The sequence below is a fragment of the Lampris incognitus genome, chromosome 11, assembly GCF_029633865.1.
Source record: "Lampris incognitus isolate fLamInc1 chromosome 11, fLamInc1.hap2, whole genome shotgun sequence".
Taxonomy (NCBI): domain Eukaryota; kingdom Metazoa; phylum Chordata; class Actinopteri; order Lampriformes; family Lampridae; genus Lampris; species Lampris incognitus.
Window position 1 is genome coordinate 26,481,438 of NC_079221.1, and position 16,126 is coordinate 26,497,563.

Consider the following 16,126-nt stretch of genomic DNA (forward strand, 5'->3'; position numbering starts at 1 on the left):
TCTTTGTGTGGGGTGGGGGAGTTGTTGTGGGCATTAAATCGCTCAGCTTTGGTTCGTTGTTTGGAATTGCTGGTATCACATTTTCTCTTAAGTGCACAGATGTCCCTAGCCAATATCTAGTATACCAAAATTAGCAGACAAACTCCCAGTAATCCAGAATACATTGTGTACTTGTGCTGCCAATGTTAGTTGTTAAGTCAAGTATATTTATATAGCACATTTAAAACAATTACAGTTGAACCAAAGTGCTGCACAAGCTTAAAATACAACATAAAATAAGTGACACATATGAATATAAAAATATATGTAAAGAAAACATAATAAAATAAAGACTATAAAATGTAAACAATAAAACACAAGAGTTAAATGTAAACAATAAAACATAAGTTGTGTCTTCACACACATGTGAACAAAAGTTTTGACACGTTATTATAGCATGTTCCCCTCCCTGTGTAGCGTCGTCAAGTTAAAATGGGTGTTGGAAGATGTTTAGTGCTTTTAGGTCATTTCCTGTCTTATTTAAGCTGTGTGTTTAGTAATTTGCTAGATTTGTCTTAAACAATTTTGAACTTGTTGGGGTATTTTTCAATCTCCACCTCTTTACAGCAGTTAATTGGTGTTTGTATCACTAATTCAAGACTGGACCTACAGCATTCATCACTTTGCTTGGGCTTTGAGGTTGGCTCATTGGCAGTGCAAGAGACTGCAAAGTAGAGAAGTGGCAGAATGCTCTTGAGAGGATGTCAGATTTCCCTCTCAACTTGGCCTTTCCTCACTCCTCACATTCCCCTCAGATTAAACTTTCAACAGGGCTTCCAATTCCAAATTGGATAGCAGCAAACAGGGGGATTTGCCTGCTGCTGAGTCCAGCAGGAATGTGCATAAGCCCATCAAACACTGTGGATAATAGAAGAAATGTGATGAAAAAATTAGCTACCTTGTTAGCAGGAAATCCAAAGGCTGTAGAGTTTGGGATTTATTTCTCTCCCCTCTTTGTCACCAAATGCGGATAAAGGTAGGAGCCTGCGAAATAATGCTACAGAATAATTGAATGAGCCACTTATGAGCCATTACCCAGAATTCAACATAAGTCTGCTGCTGCTAAAGTTTGTGTTGATATTGACATAACTAGCTTATTACAGACTCAAGGGAGCCATGCTCTAGTGGTGCCATGGTGGTTTCATTAACAAGAAATGGTGTTACTCACTTGCTTGGTCTTACAACAAGGGCTGCCTCTTGTTTTCCACTGTTCCTGGCAATTTCAGTGCACTGTACCTGGGTAAGTATTCATTAACTACTCACAATGACTGGCAGGGCTCCCATGGAGCACCCAGAAGCAAAATCATAATACCACCTTTTTAGCTAGCTTGTTATTCCACAATCACACTTGATTAAACATGCATTTGTTCTTGATTCTTGATTCTTGATTTAATTTGCTGCAAAGCAATAGGAATGATCTTATATGGGATTTTGTGGCTTAAACATACTGGCATGCAAAAAAGCTACACTTGGTGATTAATGTATCATCACATATATTTTCAATATAAATTTGATTTGTTGATTAAAAGTTTTCATCAGGGAAACTTTACAGAGCATATGTAAAACACAGGAGGCGAGTTTCATTTTAGCTGATACTTGCATAATCATTGTTTCAACAGAATAAATACACTCACCGGCCACTTTATTAGGCACACCTGTCCAACTGCTCGTTAACGCAAATTTCTAATCAGCCAATCACATGGCAGCAACTCAATGCATTTAGGCATGTAGACATGGTCAAGACGATCTGCTGCAGTTCAAACCGAGCATCAGAATGGGGAAGAAAGGTGATTTAAGTGACTTTGAACGTGGCATGGTTGTTGGTGCCAGACGGGCTGGTCTGAGTATCTCCGAAACTGCTGATCTACTGGGATTTTCACACACAACAATCTCTAGGGTTTACAGAGAATGGTCCGAAAAAGAGAAAATATCCAGTGAGCGGCAGTTCTGTGGGCGAAAATGCCTTGTTGATGCCAGAGGTCAGAGGAGAATGGCCAGACTGGTTCGAGCTGATAGAAAGGCAACAGTAACTCAAATAACCACTCATTACAACCGAGGTATGCAGAAGACCATCTCTGAATGCACAACACGTCGAACCTTGAGGCAGATGGGCTACAGCAGCAGAAGACCACACCGGGTGCCACTCCTGTCAGCTAAGAACAGGAAACAGGCTACAATTCGCACAGGCTCACCAAAATTGGACAATAGAAGATTGGAAAAGCGTTGCCTTGTCTGATGAGTCTCGATTTCTGCTGCGACATTCGGATGGTAGGGTCAGAATTTGGCGTCAACAACATGAAAGCATGGATCCATCCTGTCTTGTATCAACGGTTCAGGCTGCTGGTGGTGGTGTAATGGTGTGGGGGATATTTTCTTGGCACACTTTGGGCCCCTTAGTACCAATTGAGCATCATGTCAGCGCCACAGCCTACCTGAGTATTGTTGCTGACCATGTCCATCCCTTTATGACCACAGTGTTCCCATCTTCTGATGGCTACTTCCAGCAGGATAACGCGCCTTGTCATAAATAAACCTCGAATCATCTCAGACTGGTTTCTTGAACATGACAATGAGTTCACTGTACTCAAATGGCCTCCACAGTCACCAGATCTCAATCCAATAGAGCACCTTTGGGATGTGGTGGACCAGGAGATTCGCATCATGGATGTGCAGCCAACAAATCTGCAGCAACTGCGTGATGCTATCATGTCAATATGGACCAAACTCTCTGAGGAATGTTTCCAGTACCTTGTTGAATCTATGCCACGAAGGATTAAGGCAGTTCTGAAGGCAAAAGGGGGTCCAACCCGGTACTAGCAAGGTGTACCTAATAAAGTGGCCAGTGAGTGTACAAGTCATGCAGTGCCTGCATTACAATGTAAGGCTACATGTGGGAAAAGGGTGATGCAACTGTGACAAGTTATGTCTTTGTAAAAGAATACAATCTACATTAGAGCTACACATTAGATGTATTGAGTGTTAAGGGAGGGGAAAGGGGTTGGATGATAAGAGGTCATGGCGGGATGGATGGGATGTTTTCGGATGTGCAATCTGTGTTGTGTGGTAGATTTTTGCTGTGCATGATGCATGTTAACGGCATGTATTTGGTGAGGGATAATAAGGACAGGATCATCTACATCAGTATAAAGCTACTTATAGAATATTAATGAGCAGCAGTGAACCATCTGAGGGGTGATGGACAACCGAAAGAGAAGATTGTTTGGGCACAGTCAAAGATAGGAAAGAGAGATTATTGAGACAATAAGGGGCCCAGAGGAAGTAATATCAAGGAGGACAGACCGAAACGGAGTTGAAAAGTTTAGATGGAGTTATCCATTCAGCCCAGTGGCTAAATAGATGTAACTTCGTTTAACTGCTTGAGACAAAAACTTGGTGTTAGAGTTTAACATTTCAAAGTCCTTGGTTCCAGCCCTAGGTCTGGCACAGATCGATTGACGTAATCAGGGTTCTGTCATTTTGCTGGTCAGAAGGCCTACATACCGTTGGCTTTTGAAAGATTTGGTGACCTTTCCCTGGTTAAGCTGTGCTGCAGAGTGCACAAAAAGTCCCACAACAAAACACAGCTCTCCTCCACTCCCTGACCGACTTGCAGTTACTCTCCCCAAGTAACTTCGTTAAAGTTACTGCCAGCTCTGTCCCCGTTCATCTTTCACCCACATAGAACTCATCTGTTCAAGGTCCTACACCAGATATGTTCATTTGAACAGGCCCTCTACACTTAAAGGAACACAAATTGGACATTACAAAGACTGATTTACAGTGTCAAAGCACAGACGGAATGCCAGAAGGCCATTAGAAGCCCTACCCACAAGTTCAAAGCCCTACATGTTCTGTGCCCTAGTTGTGCAGATGGGTGGTGGAGGAGACTTGCTTCGCTTCTGTTTCTTTTCACAAACAGAACAAGTGGGAGGGGGGGGAAGATGCAAAACACTGTTCTGTTTCTCTACAATTTCACTTTAGAACATGATCGGTATCATTTGATTTGCTTATTTGTTGCTTATACGTTGCTGATGATTTTGTTTGTTTTTATTGCTTATATGTTTTTTAACATGTTTAATAAAATTGATTGATTGATTGACTTTAGACAAGCGATAAAAAACATTGTATTTATATCCCACTAATTTAGGTTTTGGGCTACTATTAAAAACACAAAAGAATCTGTGCAGTCTTATATAAAAATGGGATTTAGGCCATTTTTAAAGGGAGATGATTATGAACCAATATCAAGTTGTCAGGTAATGGTATTGTTAAAATGGTCAAACCACAATAATTCTTAGTTTTTGTTTTATTTTGCTTGGCGCATCAGACAGGTGAGATTGACCATGTATGACAAAGAAAAATTAGACAACATCATGAAAGTATTTGAAAGCCTGTTCTTGAGTTTATAATTTATTTTGATTTACAACCATCTACTTTGTCCAAATATGGTACATGCCACCCTTCTTGAACTCAATGCTGGCTAAAACAATGCCCAAACTATTGGCACAACTGTAGTGGTCAATGAAAAGGAATGCACATTAAAGTAGAGTAGGCTGATTTCCTGTTCTAACAGGTTATCCTTTTATCAGGAGTGCTTAGTGTAGGGGCAGTAGTGAAAATAACTGTTCAGTTACAAATGGACTAAACCAGTGGTCTTCTTTCATAAAGCATTGTATTGGCCACAACCCGCATGGCTGTGTTAACCTTTGAATAAGAAAGGCAGTATGTATGCTCTTCATCAGTAAAGGCCTACATGATTTCCATACATTACAGACTGTTAAGTATGGGAGCTAGTATGTATACAACCACTCTTGGCCTCTAAACAGCTCGACCAGAGTGGTTTGGGGGTAAAGTGCCTTGCTCATTTACTCTCCTCACCTGCTCAACTTGTCTGAGTTATAAATGGGCAGCCTTCTTAGAAGAGGTGAGTGTTTGGGGCACTCCTGTTGGCTCAGCTGATAGAGAGCATACTGCGTAGGCTCAGGCCTTATCGTGATGCCCTGGGTAAGTCAAGTCCAGTTCGTGGCCTTTGTTGTTGTATGTCATCCCCTAACTCTCTTTCACCATTTCCTTTCTTCCTACACTGGCCTGTCAATAAAGGGTAAAAATGCTCGCAAAGGGGGGGGGCAGAGTTGGGTATCATTTCTCATTTTGAGTTGACGGCCAGCCAGCTGACGATTTTTTCCTTTGTTTGTTCCTCTGCTTCCCTGCTTTTCAACTTTTAACAACTTTTAATTGATTTTATGATTTGCCTGTACTATTTTATGGATTTATTCCATCAATTTTTATTCCATCAATTTTCAGCTAACTTTTATTTCTAAGATTCTTGAAAAACAAATTTTTTTCTAAGCAGCGTCTTGCTGCTATGGAAATGGTATATTTGAAAAGTTTCAATCAGGTTTCCATCAGTATCACGGCACTGAGACAGCCCTTCTCAAAGTCACTAATGACCTTTTAATGAACGCTGATGCAGGCATGTGCTGAACTCTCGTGTTGCTTGACTTAAAATTAAGTGCAGCTTTCGACATAATTGATTATGACGTACTTTTAGATAAGCTGAGGCACTGAGTGGGCATATCTGGTACTGCATTGGACTAGTTCTTATGATATTTGTGAAATAAGAAGTTTTGTGTCTCTGTTAACTTCATGTCCTCATTTTACAATATCAAGTATGGTGTGCCTCAAGGGTGAATTTTAGGACCAATTTTGTTCTCCCTATATATGCTTCCCTTGGGTGATGTCATTCATAGACATGGTGTTTCTTTTCATTGTTATGTGGATGACACACAGTTGTATCTCCCTGTCAAGCCCACTGACATCAGTATGCTGAGTGCTCTACAAGATTGTCTGATTGATATAAAAAACTGGATGTCAATAAATTTTCTTCATCTCAGTTCTGGTAAAACAGAAATCCTTGTTATTGGGTCCCAGCATAGTATCTCCAAAAAAAAAAAAGTAATAATAATAATAATACTGCCATCTACTGGGTACCTGTCACAACACATCAAGCCTGTTGCAAGAAATCTTGTCTTGTTTGATAGCAGTATGTTTTGAGAAACATATCACAAAGCTTGTCCAATCATGTTTTTATCACCTCAGAAATATTGCAAAAATATCCTTTTTAAATTTAAGAGATGCAGAGACTGTTGCACATGCTTTTATCTCCTCGTGCCTTGATTATTGCAACAGCCTTTTTTCTTGTCTTAATCAAAAAACTTTGAAATGATTACGGACGGCACAGAATTCAGCTGCAGGCTTTTTACCACAACTATGAGGCACGACCACATCACACCTTTTTTAGCCTCTTTACGTTGGTTACCTGTTTGTTTTAGGATTGATTTTAAGATCTTATTGATTACCTTTCAGGCTCTTCATGACCTGGCTTCAGATTAGATTTTAGATCTTTTAATCCCTTATGAACCTTTGTGTAGTTTGAGATCCTTGGGCAAAGGTCTTCTGTCTATTCCCGAGTCCAGACTAAAAACTAAAGGGGACAAAGCCTTTACCATCAGAGCCTTGAGGCTATGGAACAACCTGCCGGAGGAAATAAGGCTGTCTGGGTCAGTATCTTTTTTTAAGCCGCTTCTTAAAACGTACTTTTATCGGAAAGTATATCCTGATTTTACTTGAGCTGCCTGCTTATTTTACCTGATCTTATTTGTTTTGGTTTCATGTTTATTTTTTAATTTTGTGTTTTACTCCTTTTGTGTTTTATGTGTTTATTTTTTATAGCTTTTAGGTTGTTTCAATCTTTTGTATTTTATATGTATTCCGTTTTTATTGTAAAACACTTTGTAACTGTGTTTTGAAAGGTGCTTTATAAATAAAGTTTATTATTATTATTATTATTATTATATTAAGGGGACACTTATTACAGCCGAGAAGTTTACTTGCACAGGTGAAATGTCACTTACTTGCACTTTGCTTATGATGGGACCGTTTTATCGTCAATTAACAAAGAAATATGTCCTGTGTCCCGTGTCCAATTGAACAGTCAACAGCAACATTGTAAAAACTATAATGCACTATGTCCTTCATTGTCATTGTCTACAGTGATAATTGTTTCCCTCTTAATGTCCCTTACTCAGCATAACTACCTCTTTTAATGTGGGGGACTTGTCTAATTCTTACAAAGTTGCATAGCATGATAAAAACGTTGGCATAATTTGCAACATTATTGTCCATATCCTTCCCATTGCACTGATTAGGGAATGCCACCAATTGACTTGCCAGCCTATCCAGTGGCTGTTAGGGTCATTAGGCAGTCGACCTGCAACCAGCCAGGCGGGTTCAGTTTTGACTGGTGGATGCCAATCTCATGGTCACAGACTCATGGCTCAACCGCTGAGCTAGAACACAAGAAGCAGCAGATGTTTCACTCCATTGCCAAATAAGTTTGTGGCCAGTTTGTCCAGTCAGCCTTAGCCGGCCCAGTTCGTCTCTTGGAGCAGGACTGGTTTAATTTGGTATCACTAGACTCATTATTAAACGGGTTCAAATGCTGTGGTGGACCTTGGGTTGATTTGAGGAGACAGGAAGAAGAGGAGACAGAGAGAAGAGAAGACCGTATAGGAGGGATGAGGAGAAGAGACAGTAGAGAGTGGAGGAAACAGGAGAAGAGAGACGAGCATGGTGTGCTGGATTAATAAAGAATGAGAGGGAGTGGAGGCGGGACATTTAGAAAAGACTGTGCTACTGCTCCCACCCCACCCCACCACCCTTTCTGTCTCTCTCATTTCTCATTTCTCTTTTCTTTGAAACACTAATTCTGAGGTGGTTGCTAGTTCAAAAATGTTTTTTGTGACATTACACTTGCTTTTGCCTGTAACTGAATGGGCTCATAGTCTTTTCAATTAAGCCTCCACAGGCCTTCAAGTTCAAGTTCTTTTATTTGTCAAATGCACAACAACACAGTGTGGCAGGCATTGCTGGCAATGGAATGCTTATGCATTAGTTAAACCTCAAAAAGCTAAAGAAGATGACCTAACAAATTGAAGTTAAAGCTACAAAATCTAAAAATTAACATTGTAAAATTACATTATTTAAAGTCCAGCATGAGAAATTAAAGTTTAAAAATACAGTGTTGACAGGCTAGAAGAAAATAAAACTTGTAACAGTATTTACAGAAGTATGTAATTGTAATCCATCCATCCATCCATTCATTATCTGAATCGCTTATCCTGCGCTCAGGGTCGCGGGGAAATAGGCTAAATGTATCTGTACATAGTGCAGGAATGGTATGACAGAAGTGAACAGTGCAGAATAAAGTGAGTATGCATTTTGAGGGGGGTTGTCAAAGAGAGGGAGGTGTGTGTGCGCGTGCATGCAGTCAAGTGTCCAGAGTCTATATGTTCAAGAGTCTTACGACTTCTGGAAAAAAAACTACTAAAGCCTGTTCGTTTTGGCTCAGATGCTGCGGTACCATTTGCCAGAAGGTAACAGAGTAAACGGTTTGTGTCTGGGGTGTCTATGGTCCCCAACTATCCGCTGGGCTTTCCTCCTGCACCTCTGGGTGTAGAGGTCCAGCATCGCTGGTAGCTCAGTCCTGGTGATGTGCTGCGCTGTCTGCACCAGCCTCTGTAGGGCCTTGCAGTCAAGGGTGGTGCAGCTACCATACCAGGCAGTGATGCAGTAAGTCATGATACAGTCAATTGATGGTCCATCTGTAGAAGTCGTAGCATATCCTGGATTCCATGCCGAACTTCCTCAGTCTGTGGAGGAAGAAGAGCTGTCATCTGTATCTGTGTATATGAGAGAGAAGAGACAGACTTATAGAGACACAGTGAGTGAGGAAGAGCATGGAACAGAGTCTGTATATGTGTGCGTGTGTGTGTGTCTGTGTGTGTGTGCACGCGCATGTGAGTGCTTGTGTACATGTGTCTACGGCTGTGCCGATAATTCCCCAAATAAATAAAGCTCATCCTAGTCAATTTGTCTCAGATAAACAGTGCCTGGCATCCCTCAAACCCCACCTGGTGTAAATGCCAATTCAGCTTCATTGGATGCAATTGGCACCATTTGAAATGATGTCCACAACTTGCACAGCAAAGAAACTTTGTGCGTGTGTGCGTGCATGTTTGTTTTTGTGTTGGGTGGTATGGGTGGGGGGCCTGTTGTATGGCTGATAAGACTGACAAAGATAGAGATGTACCACAAAATGATGAAAGCAGAGATATGAAGACTGATGACAGGCAGGCACAGGAAAGGGCCAGATTAGCAAGCGCAATATTGATGTCTTAGTGGTGGAAGAATGCTCAGAGTTTGACGTCCAAATTGGATTTGGTTGACATGTCATCGTGCCGGCAAAGGCTTTGGATGACAGGAAGGTGCGGGTGATGGGAGGTTGGAAATAGCATGATCCAAGATCAGGGAACAGTGTAGTAAGATACTAAGGAATGAAAGCAAACATATGGACAGTGGGTTGCCAGACGGAAAGAGTCAGAATGAATTGAGGAGAAGAGACTGTAAGGGAGCACACAAGAGGTTAGATGAATGGATAGAAATTAGGTTTTGGCAGGCAGGGCACTGTTTGGACATTAGTTTAGAGGCATGCAGGATCAGTAGTGGTTTATCTGGCCAATAAGGAAAACCTGTTTGAATTAACCTTTCCCCATATGGTTTGTGTTTGTGTTTGATCAGTTAGGGTAGTCCATAGGCTGTATCTAGATGTATCATGACTGGTCTGAAAAGGGAAGCTTGATTAATTAGCATGTTGTTTGATTTTGTTTGGACTTTTGTCAGGTTGCAATACATTCCACATGTCTAGAACACTTCTCCCACGACGTGTTCTTCTTCAGAGAGTCTTAAATCTTTTACATGAAAAAGAATATATTTTTTATGGAAAGCGCCCACTCATCCTCAGTATTTTTCTTCTTTTCTCTGGATTTTAGACAAAGAGACCCAAGGAGCCACAGGCTTGCAGATAATTTGATCCTCCTAGGGCAGTTCGTTCTAGAGGCAGGCTTCATAACTATATGACAGTCTGCAAGTGCAAACCTAGCTTTTTAAAATTCAAAAGATACCCAAGCCTAGAACCAAAGAAACGAACTGGACCACAAATTTCACACTTGGCTGGCTCACCTGAGATTACGAATGAAGAGGAGGTGATTAATTTCACAAAGAGGTGTGAAGCGATTAGCTCTAACCAAAGGAAGGAGAAATATTTTAGGTAGGCTGGGCTTGAGCCATAAATACGAGTTAGGATAAGGTGGCCCATGAGGACATCAGTTTCAGAATCACTCGTTCTCTGTATGGCCACCTTCAGGGATTTTCCAGGCCTAACTCCACTGCTGGATGAACACAAATACGATTCTGGAATATTCCATGGGTTTCTGTCTTTGCCAGGTGGTGTCATATTGCCAAGTGTCCCTAATTCATATATCTGGGGTGATTTTATGTGATTATTGTGATGTTAGGAAGGAAGATGGAGGGATCTTTATCAATAAAGGGGGTCTCGATACACCAACCATTCAGCCAATCTGTCCAGATAAGGCCAGAGCATCAAGCTATCAGCCACACATGCCTGCCTATTGTTTATTTTTATGGTGATTTAGAGGCTCCTGTCTATAATGATAATAATACTGCAGCTCCTGTGCAAGGCCAGCTGGTTCTCCTTTGAAAGAGTCACTGATAAGAAAGGAGAGCAAAGGTGTTTCAGCAGCACACGTACGCCAGTCGATGAATTTCAAGGGGAACCCTATAAAACACCTTGAATTTTCTATGGAGCCAACTATTTTCTGCAGTATGAGGTCACTGAGACATGTTAATTACAAATTTCACCAATACCTCGCAAGCATGACCTTGATAAAGTATGCAGTCAACCTCAGTAGATATTGCTGATCTCTAAACCTACTCTGGCTCTACATGGATCATGTTAAGCAGCACATCCGCTACAAAAAACATCTAAATGCAACACCTCCATTTGTGTCCCAACAAGCGCAGTTTTCACCTACATATTCAAAGGTGTAAAGTAAAGGGCGTGACACTGGAGAACCAACACACCAGAACAGAATGGATACCCTCTATTTGAACTGGAAGAAAAGTTACTGGCAATTGTACGCTACCCTCGAGGTCTATTTAGACAAGCTTTTAATGAAACAAAAGCACCTACATCCTTTTGGATACACACATAAAAGTAATAAACTTTTCATATATAAAAAAAAATTGCAAATCATAGAAATAATGGTCTTAAACAAGTAAATAGTATAGATGAAAGTATAGTCTTATTGATTAAGTCAGCAAACAACATATTTTCATTGAAGCCTTTTGTTTATCCAGGGGCAGTTAACTCTCTCACTAACTGCATGCTTTGCCACACCGACTTAGAAACATTTTCACCTAGAATCTTGCCAGTATAGCCGTATAAACACTGTGTTCGCCATTGGAGGTGGGACTACGCCTTACTCCAGGTAACTCAGTCATTAGACTGCACACCATGTTTGTGGTTCCTATGACAAGATGTCGAGACAATGTGAATTGCTATGCTTTGCTGGTTATGGGTTATTTCAAAATGTGGGATTTCTAGCACAAGGGAGAGTCAGTATTACCTTCTCAACAGTGTTGTCAAGCTCTGTGATTGTGTAGAAGTATCGATTTAAGTAATTTCTATGATACAAATGACTACCAGAGACAAATGAGGGATAGGCCAGTAGCTACCTTCGGCACAGTCTTTTAAAAACTCTGGTTGTGAAAGCAATACAACAGTCTGCTGCAAGTTCATGCCTCTCTTCTCTGTATTTTTTTTTTTTGCCCCTTTCTCACCGTGTCTACAACCCTCTTGCACTTCCTTTCCCCGCTGTCTTTCTTCTACACTTTCCTGCTCATCCTTTTTCAACTACCCACACGCTCGCTTTCTTGGTTTCTGCTACCTTCTCTCACTTTTCTGTGTTCCGTCAGTTTTTCAGTCTTTCTTTTGCTCTCTGCTCCTCTCCTTAATTTTCTAATTTCGCTGTTTCCCACTACATGCCCAATCTGCTTCACCACTTCTCTTTTTTTTTTGGCACCGTGGTGACTTTGAGGGCAGTGGACGGAGGGACAGGGAGAGGAGAGGACAGGAGAGAGGAGTGAGTGATTTGCCTGTCAGACGTGATTTAATGAAGCTGCCGGCCACACCATGTGCCCTCCTTTCAGACAGCAAAGGTGAAGCTGGCCTGAGGATGAGAGAGCAAGTTTAAGATGAATTATCCGAGAGAGAGATCAGTCACAGATAAGCACATGAGAGTGTGTTTGTTGTGTGTGAAGACAGTCGGTGTCATGGAGAGAATGTGAGTGAGAAGGAGGAGTCGTATGGAAAGAGGCACAGGTGAAGGCCAGCCACTGGACCCCTGATTACACAGTGCACTCCTTTACTGTAACCAAGGTCCACAACTACTGTGTACAACCCGTGGTTATGTAACCCCCCCCCCCCCCCCGCGTCACAATGCCACACACGGATCGGGTCATTAAATTCTGCAGTGCATGTATTGCAAGGTTTTTATTTATTTGCTAAGGTTCTTACATTATGTTTTTACCACCAGATTTTGGATTGAAAACTACCTGAGATCCCTCAACCCAGTGACACAAGCTTTGAATCACATCATGCTGGTTTTGCCTCATTTTTTGAAATACTCATACCTAACCACATTAATGCATATTTCCCAAAGTAATGGCATAAACCAGTATTTTCCTATCAAAAACATTTACAAATGGGACGCCTGGATAGCATAGTGGTCTATTCTGTTGCTTACCAACACGGGGACCGCCGGTTCGAATCCCCATGTTACCTCCGGCTTGGTTGGACATCCCTACTGGCACAATTGGCCGTGTCTGCTGGTGTGAAGCTGGATGTGGGTATATGTCCTGGTCGCTGCACTAGCGCTTCCTCTGGTTGGTCGGGACAACTGTTCAGGGGGCGGAGGGGGAATTGGGGGGAATAGCGTGAGCCTCCCACGCACTACGTCCCCCTGGCGAAACTCCTCACTGTCAGGTGAAAAGAAGCAGTTGGCGACTCCACATGTATCGGAGGAGGCATATGGTAGTCTGCAGCCCTCCCCGGATCGGCAGAGGGATGGAGCAGCGATCGGGACGGCTCGGAAGAGTGGGGTAATTGGCCGGATACAATTGGGGAGAAAAGGGGGGAAAAAAACATTTACAAATGTTTCTACAAATTTCACGCCTGAGGGCATTTTGTTAATTAAAACATGTGAACAGTTATTTTTAAATGCAAACAATGCTGTCTGATTTATTGCCAAAATGCTTTGGATTGCATATACTGTACAAATAGAGCCCTCAGTATTTTGCTAAATTGAAAATGCCTGTTTGTAGAAGTAACAAATGTCTGTCTTTTCCTAAAGTCCTCAACTTATAGTCTTTTGTTCAGCATTCTGGACAGGTAATTTCCAGATGGGTAGGAGACAACCTGTTCTTAAATTGAAAATTCACAGATTTTCAATCTTATCTCTGTTTGCAACAGGGATAGCATGTGGGAAAACACCTGCTGTGGTTCTCAATCATTTCTGTATCTCAGCAGTGAAACAGTTTGTTTTGTTTTCTGTCTGCCAAGTGACATATTGTGACATCATTTGGCAAAAAAACAAAAACAAAAAAACCCCCAACTTAGTTGGGTTTTTATTTCATTTGCTATTTTTCTTCCTATTGTGTGTCTGATGTAGGCAATTCCCAGATGGGTGCAACCATTGTGGATGCTTTAGACACCCTGTACATCATGGGCTTACACGAGGAGTTCAAAGATGGCCAGGAGTGGATTGAACAGAACCTGGACTTCAGTGTGGTAAGTACTTCCAGTCTTTGTATTTGACCCTTCCAGTTTTTAAAGGAGACTGGTCAACTTAATTTACTGTGAAACAAGTTTATCGATGAGAGTTTTACAGAAGCTCAGGGGCTCAAAGCAGTTATAACCAAGGATAATTAAAGATAACAATGTGATACTGAATGAGCTCATCAAAAACAATAAGAAACAGATTTACCAGAGGCACGGTATCTAGTAGGCTTTATTTTGATCATGTTTTCTTTCATATGTGATCATGGGGTTTTCTAAAACCCCATCGCTGCCACTTATGACGGTCTCCCATTGAAGTAACTGTGCAGGCAGTCGCGGGGTGCGATGCCACATGCTACGATAGCTAGGAAACAAACTGGAAGCCATGGTAACGAGGCAGGCAGGGAGGCCACTGTTGGCTACGGGGCTTATAAAGGAATAAAAAACATGCAGAAGGGAACACACACAAACTGTCTGTGTTGTGTTCGAGCTCTGCTCCATTCATTCCTACTGTGTGTTCATTCATTCATTAGTGTCATTCATTCATTCACTTATTAGTAGCGCTAGTATCTAATTAGCTTAGCTTCACTAGCCTACCCTCCAGCTTAAGAATGTGTTCTTTCAGGTTTCTACAGGATTCCATGGTTTGGGGCTACAGAAAACTCCCTAGTGTCATTTCCAATGTAGATTCCCATTTCTCTGTGTAACAGCAGTCAGGCTCGTTAGTGGAGGGGTATATTGAGAACAGCAATTAGAAAAATTAGTTCATCAAAGCCCAGCATTCAATTAGTACCCATTCCCCTTTTCAGGGGAAGTCCACAGTCTTCAAAGAAAAACTTAGGCATTTTTCAACTTAATATCCATGCATGAGTTTTCAGTAATGCCCACTATGAAGCGGCACAGTGGCTTTCTACTCAGTCTTTGTCACTGGGGAATGCTGTGGATAGGTTGAAAATTTGCCTGGCAATTTTAATATAATTAGAAATACAAGTCATTTATTTCCCTTCCTCAATTCTTGGTCACGCTTCCAGGAACAAGGCACAGCGGGCAGGAGTCCATCATCAACCAGGAAAAGTTGCTAACCACACATTCGCCTACAGACTCTGTCATGTAGAGTGTGATCATTTTAAAATGCGAAATACAAAAAGCAGAAATGGTCTGCCAAGATGTAACAGTAGAGGACATGATGGATGAGGGCATAGTTATGCTTTGGCAGAGTCTGCCTTTCAACCATACTTGTATGAGTCAGAGTACAGTGGAGAGGAGTTACATGAAATGGAGCAACAGGACCAAAAGGGGAGCTGCATCTCTGACTGCAGTGCTCACAGTATAAAGTCTGGGTACTGTAGGAATGGCTGAATCTAGTCAGAACTTGCCTATCAGCAGAAAAATCGCATTTTCTTCTGCCAGTATTGGGTATATATGATCGATTTTTGCTTCTATAAATTCATGTAACAATCAAGATTGACGTCGACTATAATGATGGCAAAATTGCCCTTCAATGATCCCTTTGCAGAGGTTGAAAGCAAGTCTTAAAAACATTTCATATTATTTAACATACACCAGAAAGTCAGACTTTACAGGCCTTATCTTACTGACTGCTTAAACTCACTCAAAAGCATTAGCAGATGGGGTGTACGGGTAGCATAGCGGTCTATTCTGTTGCCTACCAACACAGGGAATGCCAGTTCGAATCCCCATGTTACCTCCGCCTTGGTCGGGCGTCCCTACAAACACAATTGGCTGTGTCTGGAGGTGGAAAGCCAGATGTAGGTATGTGCCCTGGTCGCTGCACTAGCGCCTCCTCTGGTTGGTCGGGGCTCCTGTTCGGGGAGGAGGGGGAACTGTGGGGAATAGCCTGATCCTCCCACACACTGTCCCTCTGGTGAAACTCCTTACTGTCAGGTGAAAAGAAGTGACTGGTGACTCCACATGTATTGGAGGAGGCATGTGGTATTCTGCAGCCCTCCTCGGATCGGCAGAGGGGGAGGAGCAGTGACTGGGACGGCTCAGAGAGCGGGGTGATTGGCCAGGTACAATTGGGGAAAATTTTTTTTAATTACATATATATATATATACAGTGTTGCTTGAAAGTATGTGAACCGCTTGAGCAGTTTAGATGTTTCTGTTGTTTTACCATGATTTTCTTATTTTATCATCACCAGTTTTTATATATGAAATGTCAGATATATGTTTATCAATTGCATCTACTTGTTTAGTGGGACTTGTTTTAGTAGCCCAAAAACTACATGAAACATGGAATTAGTGTATGTGCAAAAGTAAGTGAACCTCCAGCTGCATTGGTTAAGTCAAGCAGGTAACAGACTTGGG

At 41.7% G+C, this 16,126-nt stretch overlaps 1 protein-coding gene across 1 annotated transcript in view; it reads left to right on the forward strand.

Annotated features, from left to right (window-relative positions):
• man1a2 (mannosidase, alpha, class 1A, member 2) overlaps positions 1–16,126 on the forward strand; it is a 227,906-nt gene that overhangs the window by 132,369 nt on the left and 79,411 nt on the right. Inside the window, exon 5 of the mRNA XM_056289332.1 lies at positions 13,689–13,807. Within this exon, the coding sequence (XP_056145307.1) occupies positions 13,689–13,807 (119 nt within the window). The remainder of the gene's footprint in view (positions 1–13,688; positions 13,808–16,126) is intronic.